Source organism: Herpailurus yagouaroundi, unplaced genomic scaffold, assembly GCF_014898765.1.
Source record: "Herpailurus yagouaroundi ecotype Mexico unplaced genomic scaffold, PumYag 77, whole genome shotgun sequence".
Taxonomy (NCBI): Eukaryota; Metazoa; Chordata; class Mammalia; order Carnivora; family Felidae; genus Herpailurus; species Herpailurus yagouaroundi.
The window spans coordinates 8601265-8622297 of record NW_024412388.1 but is presented as its reverse complement, the minus strand read 5'-3'; the positions used below and the strand labels follow the sequence as shown (position 1 = coordinate 8622297).

General features: G+C 55.6%; 1 protein-coding gene across 2 annotated transcripts; it reads right to left on the bottom strand.

Moving 5' to 3' along the window:
• Positions 1 to 4827: 4827 nt before the first annotated feature.
• Positions 4828 to 17645, bottom strand: AGTRAP (angiotensin II receptor associated protein). 2 transcript variants are annotated; one of them, XM_040461390.1, is made up of 5 exons: positions 17513 to 17645; positions 9555 to 9589; positions 7746 to 7851; positions 6678 to 6852; positions 4828 to 5292 (listed from the first exon to the last, which is right to left on the bottom strand). In XM_040461390.1, the coding sequence occupies exons 1-5, from the start codon at positions 17537 to 17539 to the stop codon at positions 5177 to 5179; spliced, it is 459 nt and encodes a 152-aa protein (XP_040317324.1). In that variant the 5' UTR covers positions 17540 to 17645; the 3' UTR covers positions 4828 to 5176. The 2 variants fall into 2 exon arrangements, with proteins under 2 accessions (XP_040317324.1, XP_040317316.1); XM_040461382.1 differs by having other exon boundaries at positions 6657 to 6852; positions 17513 to 17644.
• Positions 17646 to 21033: the final 3388 nt, after the last annotated feature.

Sequence of the window (21033 nt, the reverse complement as noted above, 5' to 3'; positions counted from 1 at the left end):
CATCTTAACCTGAGCGTTTGAAAAAATGGCAGAAGCAGGAAAGTCACTCTGACCCCTCCCCCTGTCGTTTCCTGAAACAGGTCCCAAATCTACTACGTGAAAGTTACCCTTCCTAAACCAGGAGGAAAGAGGACATTCTTATCACCGGAGACAGGGAACTTAAGCCCAAGAAATCTGTAGAAACCAACCTTTGTTAAACGGACCCTTATATTCCTAGACACTTCTTCACCACTCACTACCCCAGCCCACACCCCTTTGTCCTGTTGGTTCTTCACACATTTTTAAAAAATGTTTATTTATTTTTGACAGAGAGAGAGCGAGTGAGTGGGGGTGCGGAGGGAAGGGGCAGAAAGACAGGGAGACAGAGGCTCCAAAGCAGGCTCTGTGCCGGAGACCCCCGCCCCTGATGTGGGGCTCGAACTCTGAACCTCGAGATCATGACCTGAGCTGAGGTAAGACGCTCAACCGACTGAGCCACCCAGGCGCCCCGCTCACACATTTGTTTCTTTGTGTGAAAGGTAGAAATGCTTCCTGCTGTTGTCACTTCAGGCCTTCCTTCTCTTGTGAAGGTTCTCGTAGACGTGTAAACGTCCCATAAAACGTACATGATTTCCCGGTTAATTTTGCCAGTTCACTTTTCAGACCCAGCCAGTGACCCTAAACGCGTTGAGGAAAACTCTTTCCTTACCTCACTCCCTCCCTCCCTCTGAATAATTAACGTGGCAACACAGGTAATGAGAAACACTGACGTGACACATTTTCAGACCTTACTAATCCCTGAGTCAGGCACTATTATTATCCAACTTTTCAGATGAGGAAACTGAGTCACGGCGAGGTTAGGACACTGTCCTGTCTCTTATACGGCCAGTCACAGGGTGCAGTAGGGATTTGACCAAGGCTTGCTGACTCTAGAGCTGTTTTGGAGGGAGGCTGGGAGAGTTGGAATTTCCAGGCTGTTCTGGAGACTCGTCCGCCGGGCCCAAGGCAAGGGCCCCGCATGTATGGCTGGCCCTGGTCTAGTTTGGGCCAACAGAAGACTGCGATCTCTCCCGGGACGAGGAGGGCTTGTCTCTGGCTCCCTCATCTGGAAGGCTCAGCTTTGTGTAAGCAAGAAATACAGGATTTGGGAACTAGACCAGTGGCTTCAGCCCTCCTTAGCCAGAGACCAGAGGCAGAAGGAAATCTGCTTCCTGGGGCGAGCAGTTTCCAAAACATACCCCTGAGCTGCCCTGTGGGGAAAGGCAGTCTCTTGCATGCTGTCTTTTTTATTTTAATTTTTTTTAATGTTTATTTTACTTTGAGAGAGAGAGAGAGAGAGAGAGCAGGGGAGGGTTGGAGAGAGAGGGAGACAGATTCGGAAGCAGGCTCCAGGCTCCGAGCTGTCAGCACAGAGCTCGATGCGGGGCTCGAACCCACCAACCGCGAGATCCTGACCTGAGCGGAAGTCAGACACTTAACCGACTGAACCCCGCCCCGGGCGCCCCTTCCATGCGGTCTTTCAACCCCACGTGCCTGGTAACAGTGGCCTTGAGGCTGGAACACTTCCTTACCAAGAGATAAAGAGCCCACCCCACACAGCCCGTGCTGACCTTGTCACCTCGAGCGGGAATATCTTTCCCGTTTCAGGCCCAAGGTGAGCTCCTTTGTTCTGCTTACGGGTGTGTGTCATAGGGCAGCCGGCCAAGCCCCATGCTAGATCTGTCCTCTCGGGGAGGGGAGCGTCCTGCCACTGTGGCAGGAGGGCGGGGAGAGCGAGCCACTGGCCCCGTGCCGGTTACTGGGAGAGGCCTGCTGGCCACGGCGGACTGCCGCCAACCGCCAAAACTCAGCTTGCTGCCTCCTCGGCGGCGTGAGCAAAGCATGATTCATCCAGTGCTGGACTGCATCCCTTTCCCGGGTGCCTCTGGCCACAGGGTGCAGCGGGCAGAGCTGTCTGATGTCCTCCCTGGAACTGATACCCGGTGCGTGGTGTTCTGCTCAATGTGGCCACTTGTCCCCACCCCCACCTCCCAGCCCAAGCCACCAACATTGTCCTTTCAGAGCGTAAGTCAGATTGTGTCCCATTCTGTGCAAAGCCCTCCAGCGGCCCCCATCTCACTCAGAAAGAGCCCAAGTCTGGGGCGCCCGGGTGGCTCAGTCAGTTAAGCGTCCGACTTCGGCTCAGGTCAGATCTCGTGGTTCGCGGGTTCGAGCCCCTCGTCGGGCGCTGCGCTGACAGCTCAGAGCCTGGCGCCTCCTGCGGATTCTGTCTCCCTCTCTCCCTGCCCCTCCCCCACTTTCTCTCGCTCTCTCTCAAAAATAGACATTATAAAAAAAAAGGCCGCCAAAGTCCTCGAAATGACCTACTAACCCTTTGCCAGCTGGTCCCTGCTGCCTTTCTGACCTCATTCCTCCATCCCTCCCTTGGCTCCAGCCGATCGGCCTCCTGGCCCTCCTGGCCATGCCCAGTAACAGGCTGGACAGGAACACACACACTCAAGCCTTCCTATGAGCTGTTCCCCTGCCTGCAACCTCACGCCAGATGCAATCCCCTGACACTTGGGGCTTTTTTTTTTTTTTTTTTGGTTTGATTCTGGTAGCCCAGCATCTAGAAGCCTCCCAGTTCCCATAGGCTTTTGGCTGCTTGTTGAATGGATGTTACAAAATCAGTTTTGAGACATGCTGGGTGGAAAGGGGGCACCCTGCCGGTGGCCCTCGCTCTCTCTGGGCCTCTGATGGCACTCTTCTTGCAGGACAGTCCTCCGGCTCCTGGGGCCACTTGGCCTGCATGGTCAGGGCGCCAGAATAGCCTGGAAGTTTAAGTCACAGTCCCCCGCCCCCGGAGCAGCCCTTGGCCAGTGACCGGAAAGCCCAGCTCCCTTGCTTTGTACTGAGTCACACGCTGCATTCAGGGTCTGCTTCTGGGGATGCCCACCTAGGATAGGAACCTTCCTCTGCCCCCCATAAAGATCCGGTCAGACTTGAGGGATCTCTGGCTATACTATCCCCTCTGCTTGACACAGGCTCTTTTAGCTGTCCCCCTCACACACACACCCCCCTCACCTTTTCATTCCCTTTGGAAATCTGACATATTCACAACATACACACGGGAGCATGTGCCCACTGGAGGCCTCCCATGTGCCAGGAACTGGTAGAAACCAGAGAATTGGAACTTGGGTTTTAGTCCCATTCCTCGAAGGCCACACCCTTCCCCAACCCAAGGCCGCCTCAACCATGACCTTGAGGGGTGTTTCCTTCTAGTCCACTCTTCAATATTTCACCACACGTACCCTCATGAACGACATACAGGATTGCTTGGAGGTTTTTAAAGTCATGCTAACACTCATATTGCACACGCCATTCTGCAATCTGTTTTGCTCCCAACAGGGGGACCGATGTCCATAAAGATAGGTCTGGGGCGCCTGGGCGGCTCAGCTGGTTGAGCATCCGACTCTCGATTTTGGCTCAGGTCATGATCTTGCAGTTTGTGAGATCGAGATCCGCGATGGGCTCTGCACTACCAGCGAGGAGCCTGCTTGGGATTCCCTCTCTCTCTCTCTCTCTCTCTCTCTCTCTGCTCCTCCCCCACTTGCACTCTCGCTCTCTCTCATAAAATAAACTTTAAAAGAAAAAAAGAAATTGGTCTGGTTTATTCATTTGAACTGCTGAACCATAGCCACAGGATGAATACAGCACGGACCATCTATCCGTCCCCTTCTGATGGTGAAGCTAGTTCCAGGTTTCTTACAGCTGCAGCCACTCACCAACCCTTGGCCAGAGCACAGGTTCGGTCCCAGAGGTTCCTTTCGGAGCTCCTGCCTCCTGACAGTGGACTCCTAATGTCTATTCCCTGAGAGCAGGCACCAGAGTTCAGCCCTGCAGCCCCAGGCACTTGCAGCAGCAGGCACTAAGCCCCTTAGGACAGACGGACACAGGAGGATGGTGGGGTTGTGCACTAGGCTTTGATCTCTTTGTGCCGGGGACGATCCAGGACGGCCTGGGGAAGTCCAGGCACATGAGGCCCAGAGATCAACACTCAGTCCAGTCGGAGTGGAGTGGCACCCTGGCCACGGGACACTTGGGGCTTCTGGACAGGTGTTGGTCCTCCTCAGCCCTCACACCAAGACCCAGGGTCTGCCAGGGAGATGTCACCCTTTGCCTACTGACCCCACATCATCACAGGCTCAAAGAGCAACCCACCAATGCTGTTACTTCGGGAACTTTCCAAGGGCCAGGCACTGCACTCTTTGTGTGTGGCATCACCCTCCGGGCGGGCATTAGCCCTTTTCCAGAAGACACTGAGGTCAGAGATGTTAAGTTGCTCAAAGGCACATAGCCAGGAAGTGGCAGAGAGGGATTCAAACCAATACCCGAGTCATCTGATTCAGAGACACACGTGCCCGTCTGCCACACCAAAGAGGGCCCTCCTCTGCCCAGGCCCCGGTGAGGCCAGAGCTGGGTGCACGGCAGGCCCAGCTGGTCGTGAGCCCAGGCTTCCTCCCGCCATGACAGAACTGGCAACTAAGCCCAGTTTCCCTGGGGATTCAAAGGAGAAATCTTCTCAGGAATGACAGGTCCCGGACCCAGCCCGGCTGGGAGATTAAACGTGGCTCAAAACACACCCAGCTACAGATTCCCCAAACTTTTAATGCCGTGGCTCTGGGAAGGGCAGCTGGAGGCTGCAGAGGGTCTCAGGTGCTGCCGACACCCCTCCGTCTCCAGCCCCAACGTCCCCAAGCACCGAGTGACCAGGCAGCGAGAAGCCCAGGGACCTCACTGCCATGCTGCACTGCTCCTGGGACTGAGGGCTGAGCACCACCTAAAGCTCTCAGAGCTTCTGCGGGTGGGGTCAACAAACTGTGGGTAAGGCCTGGCCCAGGCGGAGCTCGGCCTGCGGCTGCACGGGCGGGTGAGGAGAGACCAGGTTCCCAGCTTTACTGGCACGGGCCAGTGAGCTACCCTGAAGGGAGAGGAGGTCTCAGGGAGTCTGGGACAGGTATGCATGGGGCTCCTGGCCACTCAGGGCACCTGATTCAGGCAACCCCTGAGATGAGGAACAGGAGAACACAGTCCAAGGTGGGCAGGGCGGGGGGCATCTAGAACACCATCCGAGGCGCAAGGAAGGTGGTGCAGCCTGAGCCACCTCCACAGTCTGTCATACTGGCCCCAGGCTGGGGCCCGGCAAAGCAGCCTGGCTTCAGTACCCTTGCGGGGCGTGACCCCTGCTCTCCGAGCCTCCGAAAGGGTCTGCGGGCGCCTCTGGTGAGTCAATCGTCTGGTAGTCGCTGCGCTCCTGTGACGGTCCGAGGAAACCTAGGGGCGGGGGGACATGGGGGTAGGGGAGAAAAAATGAAGGGTGAGGACTCAAGATGTTCTACCCACCCACCCCCACCAGGAGGGCCCTGGGACAGGGATGGCGAGAGCACCGCCCCCAAACTATTGGCACGTGTGCAGCCAATCCTCCCATATCCCTACAGAGCAGGCATCTTGTTGCCCCCACTTTACAGACGGGAAAACTGAGGGTCAAAGAGGTGGACTGACTTGCCTGCGATCAGGGAGCTTGAAGCTGGGGACACTAAGAGTCAAGCCAAGGCAGCACGAGTGCTCTCGCCCACCACGCTCGGCCCTGCACAGTGCATGCTTAGCAACTCGAGGAGAGGGTGCCCAGCCCTGGGCCCACAGGCTCCTCTCCGAGGCACAGGGGACACCGTGTTACTGTGTCCAGAAGGCCCAGAGCTGGCACAGCTGCAGAGCCCAGAGCGCTGGGCTGGGGGTGCCAGGTAGGTGAGAGGGTTCGAGGTGCCCATGCCCTCACTCCATCCCTGCCCTGCACATCTGTCCCGTGATCTGGAGCAGGTCCCAAGGGCTAAGGGCGCCAGCTCCTTCATGTGTCCAAGGGGAGGAACGTTACTGGCTCCCCCCAACCCCCCGGCAGTGCTGAAGTCAGCCAGGGGGAGGCCACAGGCCACCCCTGCCCTGGCCCGGCTGCTCCCCTGGGCGGGTCATGGGCCCCTCTGGGCCTCTCTTCTCCAGACAGAACAGTGCAAGACTGCCCCCCAGCCTCTCCCTACTTGTCTGAGATGAGATGTCAGAGAGAACAGGAGAACGGCCTGGCCGCCATGAGAGGGGTACAGCTCAAAGACGGTGTTGGAGGGGTAGCGGTGGGCCGGGACGGGAGCGGGGTGACACAGATGTCAGCAGGGAGAGCACCTGGGGCTCAGCCAAGGCTCCCGCGGCCCATGCCATGCCAGCGCCTTCTTCCTTGGCCACCCAGACCCCACAGGGCAGGAGGGGAGGCTCCAGGCTGCTACTGCCCAGAGCTGCCTCGGAACCGGGGCACGCCCAGCTGTATCCGTGCTCGGGCTAAGAGGGGGGTCCGGTCGCCACCCCCAACTCTGCCCGCGGCCTGATGCCGGGGAAAGCTCCCAGCAGGCTGGGATGCGAGCACAGGGCTGGTGCAGCAGAAGCCGGAGCTTGTATGCCTCCTGGCCTGGGGTTCAGCGTCCACGCCACACTCCTCCCTGCACCTTGAGCCTTTGTCCCCAGGGCAAGGACGGCCCCCTCGGGCAGGGGCTGTGGGCCAGGCTAGACAGAGTCAGGGGAGACGAGGAAGGCGCTGCCAGCACCTGGGCCGGGGACAGGGCAGTCAGGGGGCTGGCCGCAGGTGGTGGCCTCACCAATATGGAGCAGGAGCTCACCCCCGCGCTCCCGGTACATGTGGTAGACGAAGCAGCAGGACAAGGGCTTGAGGAGCAGGCTGAGGATGGCCATGCCGGCACCAAAGCGCTCCGTGTCCGAGAAGCTGGTCCGCTGGTAGAAGATGCTGATGTGGACGATGTCCAGGAAGATGGTGGCCGCCAAGCCACCCAGAAACTGCAAGACAGGCCAGGCGCAGGGCCCGTGGTGACCACGTGTCACCAGGGCTTAAGAGCGCGCCGACGCCCTCTCATGCCCTCCTGCCCCCCCCCCCCCCCCCCATATACCAGACCGGAAGCTCTGTCTGTGCCCTCCTGTGTCCTTAGGCTTTGCTGCAAAACACATCAGCAAGCAGGCAGGACCCTGTGGATGAGGCGCCTGCCCGAGGACTGCAGCACCGAGCGCGGGGACGTGGGGACGTGGGGACCCGGTCCGGACCTAGCCTGTGGCTCCACCAGAGCCCCACCTCCCACCACTGCCCCTGTTGCCCTTGAGGCCACGATGGGGCACGAGACTTGGCTCCAGAACCTCCAAGACAGAGGTCCCTTGGAGTTCGCCCAATCTGTCTCCAGCACCAGGGAAGCCCTTCCTCGGTCATCCTGACGGGCCGGTGCTGGAGCGCCCACCGCCCGCCGGGGCGTAGCGGTTGTCCTTGACAGAGCTCAGCAGGGCTGTGTCCACTCTGACCTCGTAAGTACAGGAGCTCCCTCATCGTGGGTCTCCAGCCACATCCCTCCCCACCAGAACCTAGAGGTGGGTTATGGGAAAGGGGTCCAGTGCCATCGAGGAGCGGCCGCTCTGGGGCGCCTGGGGGGACCCCACCCGTGCCACTCTCTTGGGGAAGGCCCTGAGCAGACTCGGGGCGCTGTGGGCCCGGCAGGCCGAGAAGCAGGCCAGGCTAGTGAAGACACACGTGGGCTGGTAGCCTGGGTGGGCTTATTCACAAGGCTTTAGAGAATGGAAAACGGGGGCACGAGGAGGAGAGAGAGGATCGGGATGGGTGAGGGGGAGACCGGGGGCGGGGCACGACCACCCTGAAGCCAGTCCTCTCGCTGCGTCCCCCGCCTCACCAGGCTTATGGCGTCGATGGAGTCCCTCTGAGCAACGGCCCACACGCCCAAGGCCAGGATGGTGAAGTTTGCCCAGGGATAGGGGCCCTCGAACGCTATGCAGCCCCTGTGGGAAGAGGCACCGGAGTCACATGAGGTGACCGCCCCCCAGGTGCCCGCCCCCTCCCGCTCCCGGGCCTCAGGGCCCTCTGACGTGCCGTCTGCCCGGCTCCAGGGCACCTCCCCTGCCCTGGAAACGTCAGCAAGCAAATCCCCTTGGCGTCACTTCCCAAAGGGACCCCGAATCCGGCCATATCCCTCCAGCTCCAAAACACCATCCTCCCCTGGATACATCCACGGATTGATCTCTGTGGCCTCTGCCCACCGGTCTCTCACTTCCATTCCTGCCCTTCCAGGGGCGACGATGTCGCTCTCCTGCTAAGAATTCTCCAGCAGTTTCCCGTCCCACTTGCAGTGAAGTACAGACCCTTCCCGTGGCCTGAGGAGCCCTGTGGGATCCGGCCCGTGACACAGACTCTTACGGTCCAGCCACTGCCCGTGCTGTGTCCTCTACCCTGAACACTTGGCCCTGTTGTGTTACTTTAGTCTCAGCCCAAACGTTACCTCTGAGACTCTTTCCCCGACCACCTAATTTTAAGTACCACCTTGTCACTTTCTAACACAACACCCGCCCGTATCTTCTGTTCTGGGGGATCGTTACCAACTCCCGACGGATGCGTTTACGACTTGTCAACCCAATGACACTATTAGCACCGAGGCCCTGCTAGCGACTAGCACAGTTCTAGGTGCTTTAAAGTGCATTTATGTTCGCAACTCTAGAAAGGGAGCACAAATACCGGCCTCGTTTTTAAAAACGAGGAAGGTGAGGCACAGAGAGATCAGGTAACGTGCCCAGGGCCACATGGCTTCTAAGTGGGGGAGCTGGGATTTGAACTCCAACAGCCTTAGCCCTTTTCCAGAAGACACTGGAAGACACCGCCATTGACGCAGGCAGTGTACCTTGAAGTCTGCAAAACGCACACAGAGGCTCAACTGTTTCCAGTCCTGGTTTGGCAGAGAAATCTCCCCAGCAGCTCAACCGTCATTTCATTAGGCGGCAATAATGAAAATCAGCCCTGCAATCCTCGAGCCTCCCTTTGTGGCCCCAGGGAGTGTGGGATGAGCACTGCCACGCCTCTCCCCCACAGCTCCTGAGGGGTGTGCCATCCATATACCCATTTGACAGATGGAAACCAAGGCCCCAAGAGGCGGGTGGGTCACTTGCCTAAGGTAACCCGGCTGGACCCTGGCTGAGCCAGGACCTGCCCGGGTCCATCTAAATCCTGAATCTGCCATCATAGAAGAGTGAGGGTCTGCCCCTAAGCAAGTGACCACCCTGTGTCTCTCAGCTCATAGAATATCTACTTGCTGAGCCATTGAGCTAAGCCACAGAAGGCGCTCAGCCCAGCGGCTGGCCCCGAGACACCCTCAATAAATGTTAGCGGTTATGACAGTTTCTAAAGCTATGCTTTCACCTTCCAATGACCTTACAAGGTAAGGAGGGGTGTCGGTAATACCGTCATTTTGCAGGTGAGAAAATGATTCAGGGGGTCTAAGTTTCCTCTGGAAACTGCCTGCCCCTCCCACATTCTTGGGACGTGGGGAGCTTGCTGAGGACGTTCTTGGCAGAGGTGCTATTTGGCTTTGGAACTGGCCAGGAGACCCGCGGACAAGACCCAAGTGACACACGGACAAGACCCTGGCGATATGTGCACCCAGATCCCGGGAGACAGGTGGACACAGAGCCGGGACACCTGTGGAGTCACTCACCAGGTCGTCAGCAGCCAGTGAACCAGGAGGATCGTCTGCGGCACAAAATAGGGGAGAGGGAAAGAAAAGATCTATGAATGTGACCACCAGATGGCAGGGGCGTTGGGGGGGGGGGGGGGCGCGGCGGAGCTTTTGCAGCCAGAAAACACGGGACGCAAGCCCCTGTCTAGCACCTAAGAGGGCTTCGCAAATACAGGAGGGGAAGAACAGGGGGAGGGGTGGGGGTGGGGAGGAAGGCCTTGAGGGTCTCGGCAAGGAATGTGGATTTCATCCTCAGTGCATGGAGGGGACGCCACCAAAGGCTTTTCTGCAACGAAGTAACCTGGTATGGTTTAAGAAAAAAAAAAAAATCCCTCTGGCTTCTTTTCTAAATGTCTACACTATTCCACCCCTCTTATCGCCCCAGAGGTCCTTAAAATCACAGCCCCCATTACTGGAACTGGTCTCTACTCCTGGTAATCAAAAGGGCCCTGCTTGGAAAGCAGACGGAGGAGGGAGCAGATGCTATGGGGAGGGCAGGGCGGCTGTGAGCTGGCGTTTCCGAAGGAGGGCACTCAGTGCCAAGGGGTAAGCAGGGACCCGCCAGGCAAAGGGGAGGAGAGAAAGGTGTTCTGAGCTGGCGCGTGACAACAGGAACGGGGAGGCAGGAAGGGGAAGAGGGAGTGGCGCTGAACCCATGGGGGGCCAGGAGCCCCAAGTCAGGAGCTTCAGTGGGGTCCCAGTGGTGGATGGGGGACCCTGAAGGAGTTACTCAAGGGATTGGTGGGGATCAAGGTGGGAGGGGGAGATGCCGAGAGCATGGGGAGGGGATAGCATGCCTGCCGGCCTGGAGAGCGGAGAGCCAGGGCAGGCACAGCAAGGGTGTATAGTGAACCGCCCCGGCTTCTGGACTGGTGAAAGGGCAGAAGTGGGGGTTGCCACCTGCAAGAAAGAACCCTGGCTAGGGAGGGAGAAGCCCCTCGAGAGGAGTTACCACTTACTGTGCACATACTCTGTGCCAAAAGCCTTACACAACCTCCTTGGGGCCTCAGAACCGCCTCTGGAACAGTCACTAAGCTCATTCCCATTTTGGGGGGGCCTGGCTAGCTCAGTTGGGGGAGCATTCAGCTCTCGATCTCTGGGTCATGAGTTCAAGCCCACGTTGCGTGGGTAGCGATTACTTCAAAAAATAAAATAAAATAAAAGATCATTCCCATTTTACAGATGGGAAAACTAGTCTCCGAGGAATATCAAGTCACTCTGGATTCCATAGATGGCAAGTGGTAAAACCAGACTTCAATTGTAAGTGTGCCTCCGGGGCACCCAACTTTGCAGCGGGGGCCCGGGCTTTCAGCGGAGAAAAGCCATTTGAACTTTCGACAAATGTGGACATTTTCCGCACATGGGGGAGGTGAAATCCAGAGCAGATGGCTGGGATGTTCCGCCTTCACCCCTCGTGCCCAGTGCGAGTGAACCAAAAAAGCTTTGGTGCCATGGCCCAAAAGCTCAACAGACTAGGAGAAGAGTTCTGTAGGGACTGATGCTCCTGACTTTACGGAGGTCCCAAGACTCTGAAAAAACCAAGTCTGTACAGTATGGAAGGCTGGCGCCAGAAGGAATCTTCGCGGGGCACCTGGCTGGCTCAGTTGTTAGAGCATCTGACTCTTGACCTCAGGGCTTGGAGTTCGAGCCCCACGTTGGGTGTAGAGATTACTTAAATAAATAAAACTTAAAAAAAAAAAAAAGGAATCTTCACGACTGGCTACCTTTGTTTACTACCGAGCGCTTCCTAAGGGTCAGACCCCCATACTAGGTACTTTCTATACACGAACGCACCTCATTCTTACAGTCCGTGGAGGTGCCATTTACAGTTGATAAAACTGAGGCTCAGAGGTAAGTCAGTGGCAGAGCCACTCAACAGATTCAAATCTGACCATTAGCCCAGTGTTGTCTGACTGCCAGGCCTCTCTGGGCCTGGACAGATGTGCTCTTCCCGTTACAAAGATGGGGAAACTGAGGCAGAGAAGTCTTAGTCTGCCACGGGTTTGTTAAAATGTTTTTTGTAATGTTTGTTTATTTTTGAGAGACAGAGCGTGAGCGGGGGAGGGGCAGAGAGAGAGGGAGACACAGAATCCGAAGCAGGCTCCAGGCTCTGAGCTGTCAGCACAGTGGGCACGCAGGGCTCGAACTCACAGGCCATGAGATCATGACCTGAGCTGAAGTCAACGCTTAACTGACTGAGCCACCCAGGCACCCTTTCCTTTTATTTATTTTTTTAATGTTTATTTATTTTGAGAGGGGGGAGGGGCAGAGAGAGAGAGAATCCCAAGCAGGGTCCGTGCTGTGAGTGCAGAGCTTGACACGGGGCATAGAGTAGGGGAACATGAGAAAATAGAGGATCTCATGAACCATGAGGTCACGACCTGAGCTGAAATCCAGAGTCAGATGCTTAACCGACTGAGCCACGTGGGTACTCCTGCCATAGGTTTTTTTTTTTTTTTTTCCCCCCCAGAGGCTTAAGAGATGCGATCTCATGGTCCTACTTTTCTCAGGCATTTATACTTTAACCCGGCATCCCTGGCACCTGCTAGGCACCTGCCCTGGGGACTCAGCGGTGAGCAAAGGAGATGTGGTGCCCTGCTGCCCTTCCAGAACTTTTACATGGTGGAGGACACCTGCTGATCAGATCATCACCTTAGAAACGAAGGCTCCAGTGAGAACCTCTTCCAGAAGGAGGGTGATAGCAAGGGAACCGGAGACCCATTCTACAGCCGGGTGGGGTGGGGCCGTGGGGTGGTTCTGAAGGGGTGACTTTAAAACAAATTTTTTTTATGTTTATTTAGTTTTGAGAGAGAGAGAGAGAGAGAGAGAGCACGAGCAGGGAAGGGGCAGAGCGAGAAGGGAGACACAGAATCCGAAACAGGCTCCAGGCCCCGAGGTGTCAGCCCAGAGCCGACACGGGGCTCGAACTCGCGAACTGCAAGATCATGACCTGAGCCAAAGTCGGAAGCTCAACCCACTGGGCCACCCAGGTGCCCCGGGAGTGACTTTTAAGCAGGGGATTAACTAGGGGCAAAGATCAAAGAAGAGCCTTTCAAGCAGAAGGGATGGAGCCTGCAAAGGCTCTGTAGCAGAAGGAAACGTGGAACCTTCTGGAAACTGGAAAGAAGCCAATGCAGTCGGACAGAAGAGGAGAGCAGAGGACGGACAGGAAGCTGGGGGGTGGGCAGGGCTGGGCCCGGGAGGTGTGGGAAAGAATTCTGATCTTTATCTCAAGAGCTAACCACCACCACCCGGTCTGTCTTAACAGGAAACCCTACCCACAAGAGGGGAGAAGTCTTGCCTCGAAGGCCACAGCACGTGACCAGTCGCGAGAGTCCTGGTGTCCGGCTTTTGGACTAAGAGAAGACACTGAGAAAGACAGCACAGGGGAGGCGGCTCACATCACCACCTTCCTCCTGAAAATCAACACCTAAGCCTTCCGCACTGCTGGCTTCTATTCCAGGAACCGTCTTAATTTCCAAGTGCTCTGCTTCCTCCATTCAGACCATGCACACAACGGGCCCTGCAGAGTTCTGCCTGATTAAGGTGAGCTGGATGAGGAGCAGGCCCCCAGGGTGCCCGCCGATGCCCAGGCAAGACTGTGGGGAAATCGCTCTGTGTCACCTGTGAGATAAAGATTTCTCCTGGAGCCGAAAAGACCTGTGAATGCAGTGAGCGCCTGCCTAACGTCCAAACCTATGCCATCTGTTTGGGGAAGAAAAGAGTGCAACCTGGAAATATTGAGGATCCTTGAAGACACAGGGTGTCCCCACCATGTGACAGACATCACTTTTGTTTTATAAATACTGAAGAAATTAAGCACCTTTTGATCATGTCTCTTAAGCCCCTGGGAAAAGGAACCCGCAGAAGACTAAGCCTCAGTTTCCTCATCTTTGTAGCGAGAGGACACGCCCACCCAGGCCTTGAATCCAGGAGAGCTCCAACCAGACACCGAGCCAAATGGGCCCTGCCCTTCCCGACACAGGAGGGAACAGTGACTCATCTCAGCACAAAGAACTGTCTGCCGGCTGTTGGGGAGGTTTCTGGGAACCAAGGGGACAGCAGGGATTCTCAGGTACTGCCTGAGAGACTGGGGGATGGGGCGGGGGGGGGGGGGGTGCTGGGCTCTGAGAACGTGCCTGGGCAGCCCTTCCTGGCTGGGCAAGAGGACAGAGACCTGAGCTCCTGGACTCTTCATACAGTGCTCGGCACAGGGGGCCTGCCTGGCTCTTCCCCAGGCAGCATCCAATGTGTCAGAAGACTGGGGGGGGGGGGGGGGGGGGCCCGGGGGCCACGGCAGCCAGGGGCCACAGGATGCTGGACTGGAGACCTGGGTTCTGATCCAGGGGCCAGGTCCCTTTGTGTCTGTGCCCCAGGGTCCTTCTCTCTAATGGAGGCAATACCTATGTCCCCATATGTCCCAGCGGGGTGCCTCAACTGTAGAGAGACAGCGTCTGATAGTTACTGTACGTATCCACAGTCATGCCAAGCACCCCTGTGAACAGGCATCTTGGAACAGCGTCAATAACACAATTCCTGTTACCGATGAGGACCTGTCTGCCATGTGTCTACACTGCCCCGAACACTTGGACCACGTCACCCTGCAACTGTATGGGGGAAGAGAGTATGAAGGTTCTTTTACTTGTGAAGAAATGGAGGCAGTGAGAGATTAGGTCACTGGCCCAAACTGGAACACTTATAAACAACAGAGCTCAGATGCCAATCTCCGAATCGGTCTGTCTGGTCTGAGTTTTTCTGCTAATAAAAATGTAATGCCCCAGGGCGCCTGGGTGGCTCAGTCAGTTAAGCGTCCGACCCTGGATTTCGGCTCAGGTCATGATCTCACGGTCCATGAGTTCGAGCCCCACGTTGGGCTCTGTGTTGACAGCTCAGAGCCTGGAACCTGCTTCCGATTCTGTGTCTCCCTCTCTCTCTGACCCTCCCCCGTTCATGCTCTGTCTCTCTGTCTCAAAAATAAACATTAAAAAAAAAAATGTAATGCTCCACCAACTTCTGGACCACTGGATCCTTCTCTTAGCACCCTAGAAGGTAGGGTTTATTTTTATCCTCTTTTTACAGTGAGGAAACGGATACTCAGGTTAAGAAACCCGTTCAAGGTCACACAGCTAATAAGTAGCAAAGTCTATGCTACACGGTCGGGATCCGGAGGAGAAAGGGAAGGGTGGATGGAAATGAGGTTTAAGCAGAAGGGAAGGCTAAGGGGAACCCAAGCGGTCACGTGGACCATGACTTAGACCCCTTGTTTGCCACTAGAGGGCCCATGGACGAAAGGGGTTGGGTGTGGGGGAGATTCCTAGACGGGTGGTAGACAGACGTCAGGTCAACCTACAGATCAATGTATGGAATATAGTTCTATTAGTCCTGTGTAAACATTCAGCAGCCTGTTACGTGAGGCAGTAAGACCGCCCAGGGCAGCTAAGGCTGAGGGACCCGCGTCAGGAACGCCACGGCGGGGAGGCAGAGTCGGGCGGTGGTTAACTGCCTGGGCAATGAGGCCAAAGATTTGGATCTGATCCTGGCTCCATGATGTAGAAGCTGTGTGATCTCGGGCAAGTTACCGGATCTCCTGGAACTGCTGTTTGCTCATCTGTGAAGTAGGGACAATAACGCCCGGGTCATAGAATTGTCATGTGGATCTAGCAGCACAGGGAGGTAGAGAGGTACGTGAAACACACAACACAGTGCCTGCCAGGGAGGCAGCCCTCAGCACACGGCCATCCTCGTTACTCCCGTCAGGAAGTCGGCTTCCTAATTTTTAACCTAATGCTGCTATTCCCTGGCCCCTCCTCCCGAAGATCTTTTCTCACAAGACCTCATGGACCCAAGTCTACTCTGTTCTCAGCTTGCCGCAATGTCATTTCTGCAGCTCAGGACTTGCCTCTCGGATGGGGCTCGGTTAGGGGCTGCCGTTTGGGCAAAGGGCCTGTGGCAGCTGTTTCTTTCACCTGTCACCACTGACCACTCTGGCTGGGCTGGGCACAAGCAGGCATCCAACCAGTTGCCAAGGAATGTATGAAATGAGGGGGTGCGGGGCCACAGGGGTGCGTTTTCCCAGCTCCCCGGGGGTCCTGATCTCAGAACATCCCACTTTGGTTCCTCCAGGGAAGGAGTCAACAGCCGCTCTCTATAGGGTGGCCAGATTTAACAACAACAAGACAGAACGCCCAGTGAACTCTGAAGTTTGGTTAATAAACAGTGTGTTAGTATGTCCCGAATATTGCCTAATACTTATGCCTAAAAATTACTCGTTGTTGGTCTGAAATTCAAATTCAGCTGGATGTCCTGTATGCTACCTGGCAAACCTGTCCCCTCAGAGCCTCCTAGTACTTCCTTATCTCTGACTGGTAGCATCGGTGACCTTTGGAAACATGGGGTCTCGTTTCTGCCTAGGGTACAGCCAGCCATGTCACTCTGGGGCACCGAATACCAGGACATACCTGTGGGTGTCCTGTTAGGCCTGTTAGGCACACGAAGTTGCTCAAAAACAAAGGAAGCCCCAAAGGGTCTAAGGCTCCCCCAGTGGATGGAAACCATCAAGGCAGAAGTCAGTCCTAACTGGAGGCCAGGAAAGGACCTGGCTTTGAAGTTTGACCCCAGTTGGTCCAAAGCCTGACTCTGCCACTGAATCCCTGTGGGACCTCGGCAGGTTACTTATCGGACCTGAGCCCAAGTTTGCTCCTCTGTAAAAAGGTGACAGTATCGGCTTTCTCAGAAGGTGGTTGCGATCGAGTTAACAACCTGGCGCCCGGGAATGAGGAGGGTTCCCTGCCCTCTCCATTCCCGCAGCTCTGCCCCTCACCTGATTCTCTCGTAGCAATTATTGTAGGCAAATCTGTCATCAGAGAAAAGGCAGCCGGCACTTACTCACACTACCCGGAACACAGGGGATGTTGACCCCAACAAACCGCAGCTGCCCTCCTGTAAACCTCTTAGGCTGGAAGCTTCAGGGAGGCAAATGGCATTAAGGAAAACCTGCCCATGTGGAGTCCGAACACAGGCCCCGTCTAACAATCCGCAGACGGATCACGTGTTGTCTTGTAGCCCTCTGGGCGTTAGATTCCTTTGGTGCCGGACGCCACGCGTGCTAAGTGCTTCGTCACTGGGTAGTAAGAGGCCATTCCTGGATACAGCCTCAAGGGGGAGGGCGCCCAGACCCAAAATGGCAGGTTTGGCCCAAGGCTCACACCTTGCTGCCCAGAGCTAAAGGTCCCAGCCTCTCGCTGGCAAACTCAGCCCAGAAGCGGTGGCCACCGGCGGTGGGCGGGGAGAAAATGAAGAAGCCGCTGGCATCTTGAGGAGCTGAGGACACGCCACAGGAAATGAAGACACCCCAGAAAGGCTCTCAGCGTCCTCCTAAGTGGATACGGTGGGGGTTTTCTGCTTTTAAGTAACTTCTCTCGGAGTTCCCGTTTTCTTAAGAAACAGGGACGCTGCACTGATCAACTTTGGAAAAAGCACTCGTCTGCGAATTTCGGCTTTTCTTAACCCGATTAAGCCAACAAAGCAGCAGGGCGGTGCTGGGCGTGCAGGTGAAAGGTCTGCCCCCCTCTCTCTGGGAAAGGGCAGGTGTCCAGCCGCCGAGACCCCCCTCGGGCTCTCAGCGCCCGCCCCCAAGTCCGCCCCTCCCACCCTCTCCGGGGGGAATTCTGGGCGCTTGGGCCGAAGCGATCCTCCCGCCCCCGCCGCCTCCAGCTCCCTCGCGGTCTTCCCTGCAGGCCCTTCCCTGGATCCCTTTCCTTTTCCGGTCTGCGCATCTCCTTCCCGGCTCGGCTCCACGCACTCTTTCTCCCTACTACCCCTCTTGCCCCAAGCTCTTGATCCCCTCACCTCTAAAATCTTTCTTGGGAAAAAAAAGCAAATGCCCGACACACTCTGGAGGGCCCGCCCCGCCCGCGCCCCGCCCTGCCCGTCGCCACCTTCAAGTTCACGGTAGGCAGCTCCATCCCGAGCTAGGCGGAGGGCACCTGCGCCGCGGCCGCGGGGGCTCCTGGGCTCCGAACTCCGGGCGCAAACTTGCCTCGCCCCGCCCCGCCCCGCTTCGGCCACTCCACCTCCAGAGCCGCTCCGGGCCACGTGAGGCGGGCCACGTGATCGCTGCCCCGTTGCTAGGAGACGGCGTCGGGCGGCGCCCGCCCTCCTCCGGGTTTCCAGCTCCGGCCGCCTCCGAGGCAGTTCCCGCAGGCGGTTGGAGAACGCTGGGATGTGTGTCGCCAAGGGCGCAGTATCTCGCCTGGTTAGTAACCTGACAGGTGGATCGAGGGGACCACCTGCAGCTGAAGAATTGGGGGGAACGTCCAGGTGCCCACAGCTTGTGTCTCGTCTCGTCCCTGCGGGTACCCTCCTCCTTGCTTCCTGGCGTCAAAGTGGAGACACTGACAATACCTACCTCATAGGATCCTGGTGAGGTTAAATGAACTGATTCCTGTCGATAATGAAAAAATTCTGACACTTGCTGGACCGGTAGGGAAGACTGTTGCCGTAGGGGTATTGCAATGGGGAAGCCTGAGGAAGCTCACCTCCCAGGACAGCAAGGACAGGCGCAGAGGGAGGGTCAGTGGATGGAAAATACCAAGAACAGACATCAAGGGTAGGGAGATTCTTGCTAAACTGACCCAACAGGATTCTTGCTAAAGGCAGGCGAGGACACCAAAGGTGGGGGATAGGGAACTTGATCAGATAAGGAGGGTGATCAGATATCAAGGGTGGGGAGAGTCTCACTAAATTGATTTAGCAGGGTTCTTAGGGCTCTGCAGCCCCAGCAAGGATAGGCTGGATACAGAAGGCCAGGCCTAGTCTGGGAGAGGGCTCAGAGGAACCTAGCTAAAATTTGATCACGGATAGTGTCTTTGTGAAGGTAAAATGCCCAGAACAGTGCCTACCACTTAGTAAGTGAGTAATACACATGAGCTGTTGTTATTAGCGATACAGAAGGTTATTATCACTATACTGCTTGGGGCCCACTTGAGTCAGTATACCAAAAGCTAGCTGGAAAACCAGCAGAAAACCTACAGGACACAACTGTCTCCAGAAAGAAGAAGATTGGAGAGAAAAAGATTTTATCTAAACACTGTCTGCCCCTCAGCTGTAAATGGAAAGAATTGATGAAGGAAAGGGCCATCTTACCTGGCACCCCTCTTAGACTGTTGACCACCCTCTCCCCAACCCAGACAGGAACATTAATTCTCCCTACCTCCATCCCCCTCCCCGCCTCATCCTTCCCCCATAACCAGAGAAAATTTTCATTTGGAGAGCACCAGCTTCCGTTAGAGTCACTTGGGGTAAGGGACCCCCTCGGATGCGTCTGAGTGCTTGTTCTTGCTTTTAGGAGGGAGAAACTTCATGGGAGGCTACAAAACGACCTGGGATTGGCGGTGGGGGGTGAGGCGTGGGAGGGTCCTGAGATCAAATCAAGACACATCCTCTGGAAGCGTCTGGGTGGCTCAGTCAGTCGGTTAAGCATTTTCGACTCAGGTCATAATCTCACGGTTCATGGGATCCAGCCCCAACTGGGACTTTGTGCTGCTTGGGATTCTCTCTCCCTCTCTCTGCCCCACGCCTGCACACACGCACTCTTCCCCCAAATACACAAACATTTAAAAAACAAAACAAAACAAGACACATACTCTCTCCGGACATGAAGGGAGACTTTTGCAAGACTCCAGGGCCCACTGGCCTAATTTAATGCCCTATTGGAGACGCGGTCCTCCAGCCCAGGGGGCAGAGAAGTGCAAACTGGCCACCGTGGTTGAGAGCTGGTAAACGGCTACACCTCGTTTGATATTTTGGGATTTAGCACACAGCGGAACAGGTGTTTGAATCCCGATTTTGCCACTTACTGTTTGAACTTGGGCAAGTTGCTTCACCTCTCTGTGTTTTAGTTTTTGCAAGTGTAAGAGGAAGATCGTAATGGTAACTTCCTCAAAGGGTTGTCAGTAATTAATACATAAAAAGTGTTTAGAATAGTGCCTGGCAGATAGTAAGCACTAAATCAGGATTGGCTGCTATTGTCATTAAGTATTAGTTATTGTTAATTATTGCTGTTGGATACCGAGAAGAGAGTAATTCCTCAATAAATGGTGGATATTATAACACTATATTATTATTTATCAATTTTTTTTTCTAAGAAAAAGTCCCCATCCACCTGAGATCCTAGAGGTGTTTCACCCAAGCCTGTAGGGGTGTAATAAGACTTCAATCCCATTAGAAGGAGAAAATAAAGGGGCGCCTGGGTGGCTCAGTCGGTTGAGCATCCGACTTCGGCTCAGGTCACGATCTCACGGTCCGTGAGTTCGAGCCCCGCGTCGGGCTCTGTGCTGACAGCTCAGAGCCTGGAGCCTGTTTCAGATACTGTGTCTCCCTCTTTCTCTGACCCTCCCCCGTTCATGCTCTGTCTCTCCCTGTCTCAAAAATAAATTTAAAAAATTAAAAAAAAAAAAGGAGAAAATAAAAAACAACTCCTAGGATTAAGACTGACATTTATTAAGTACTTATTTTGTGGCCCACGGTGTGAAAAGCGTTCTGTAGTAAATGCTCACAATGACCCCATGGTGTAGGTGCTGTCCTGATCCTTATTTACAGTAAGATGATTGAGGTTAAGAGAAGTTGGAAAGATTATCCAAATCACTGGTGGGTATGAAACTGGCCTGGGGACCGAGGAGGTCTGGCTCTGGGACCCTCCCTGACATTCAGCCCCTCGGTTCCACTGCCTCCATCTTGGGAGGGAAAATACAGCCCAGGCTGGGATGCAAAGGACAGAGGGAGGCGAGGAGGCAAGATAGATTGCGGATGAAGCACAAGGCTGGGTCTGTGGAAGGTCCTTGCCGCTCACACAGTGACACTGCATTCATCCCGACCAGCTGGGGCCAGAGGCATGGGGGAGGGGGCAGAAGACCCAGCTGGCTGGGGTTGGGGGGGGGGGTAGCTCATAGGAACAAAGGAAAGTGACTATTCTCAAAGGAGTCAGAGTTTCTGCCATGACCCAGTCCCGACTATGGAAGGACAAATGCCCCCCTCCCCAAATCCTATCCCACAAGGCTTTGGGGTCATAGCTTTAGTGAGCACAGTTTTGGAACTCAAGTTTAAATCTGTCGCGTCCCTCACCAACCGTGTGTGCCTCAGCCAAGTTTTATCTTTGCACTTTCAGTACAGAGAGAGATATGAAGAACACCGAGTCATTCATTCATTCATTCATTCATTCAGGGGAGAGTTATGGAACACCTGTTTGGGTAAACATCTGGGAGCAGAATGACCAGATCATACGGCAGGTCATATTTACCTTTTGAAGAAATTGCCAGGCCGCTTTCCAAGGTGATTGCAGCGTCCTATCTTTTATTCTCCGTAGCACTTATCACTGTCGGAAGGTGTTGCCCTATCAGTGTACTTGCTTACTGCTTATGATCTGGGGGGGGGGGGGGGGGGGGGGGGGGGGGGGGGGGGG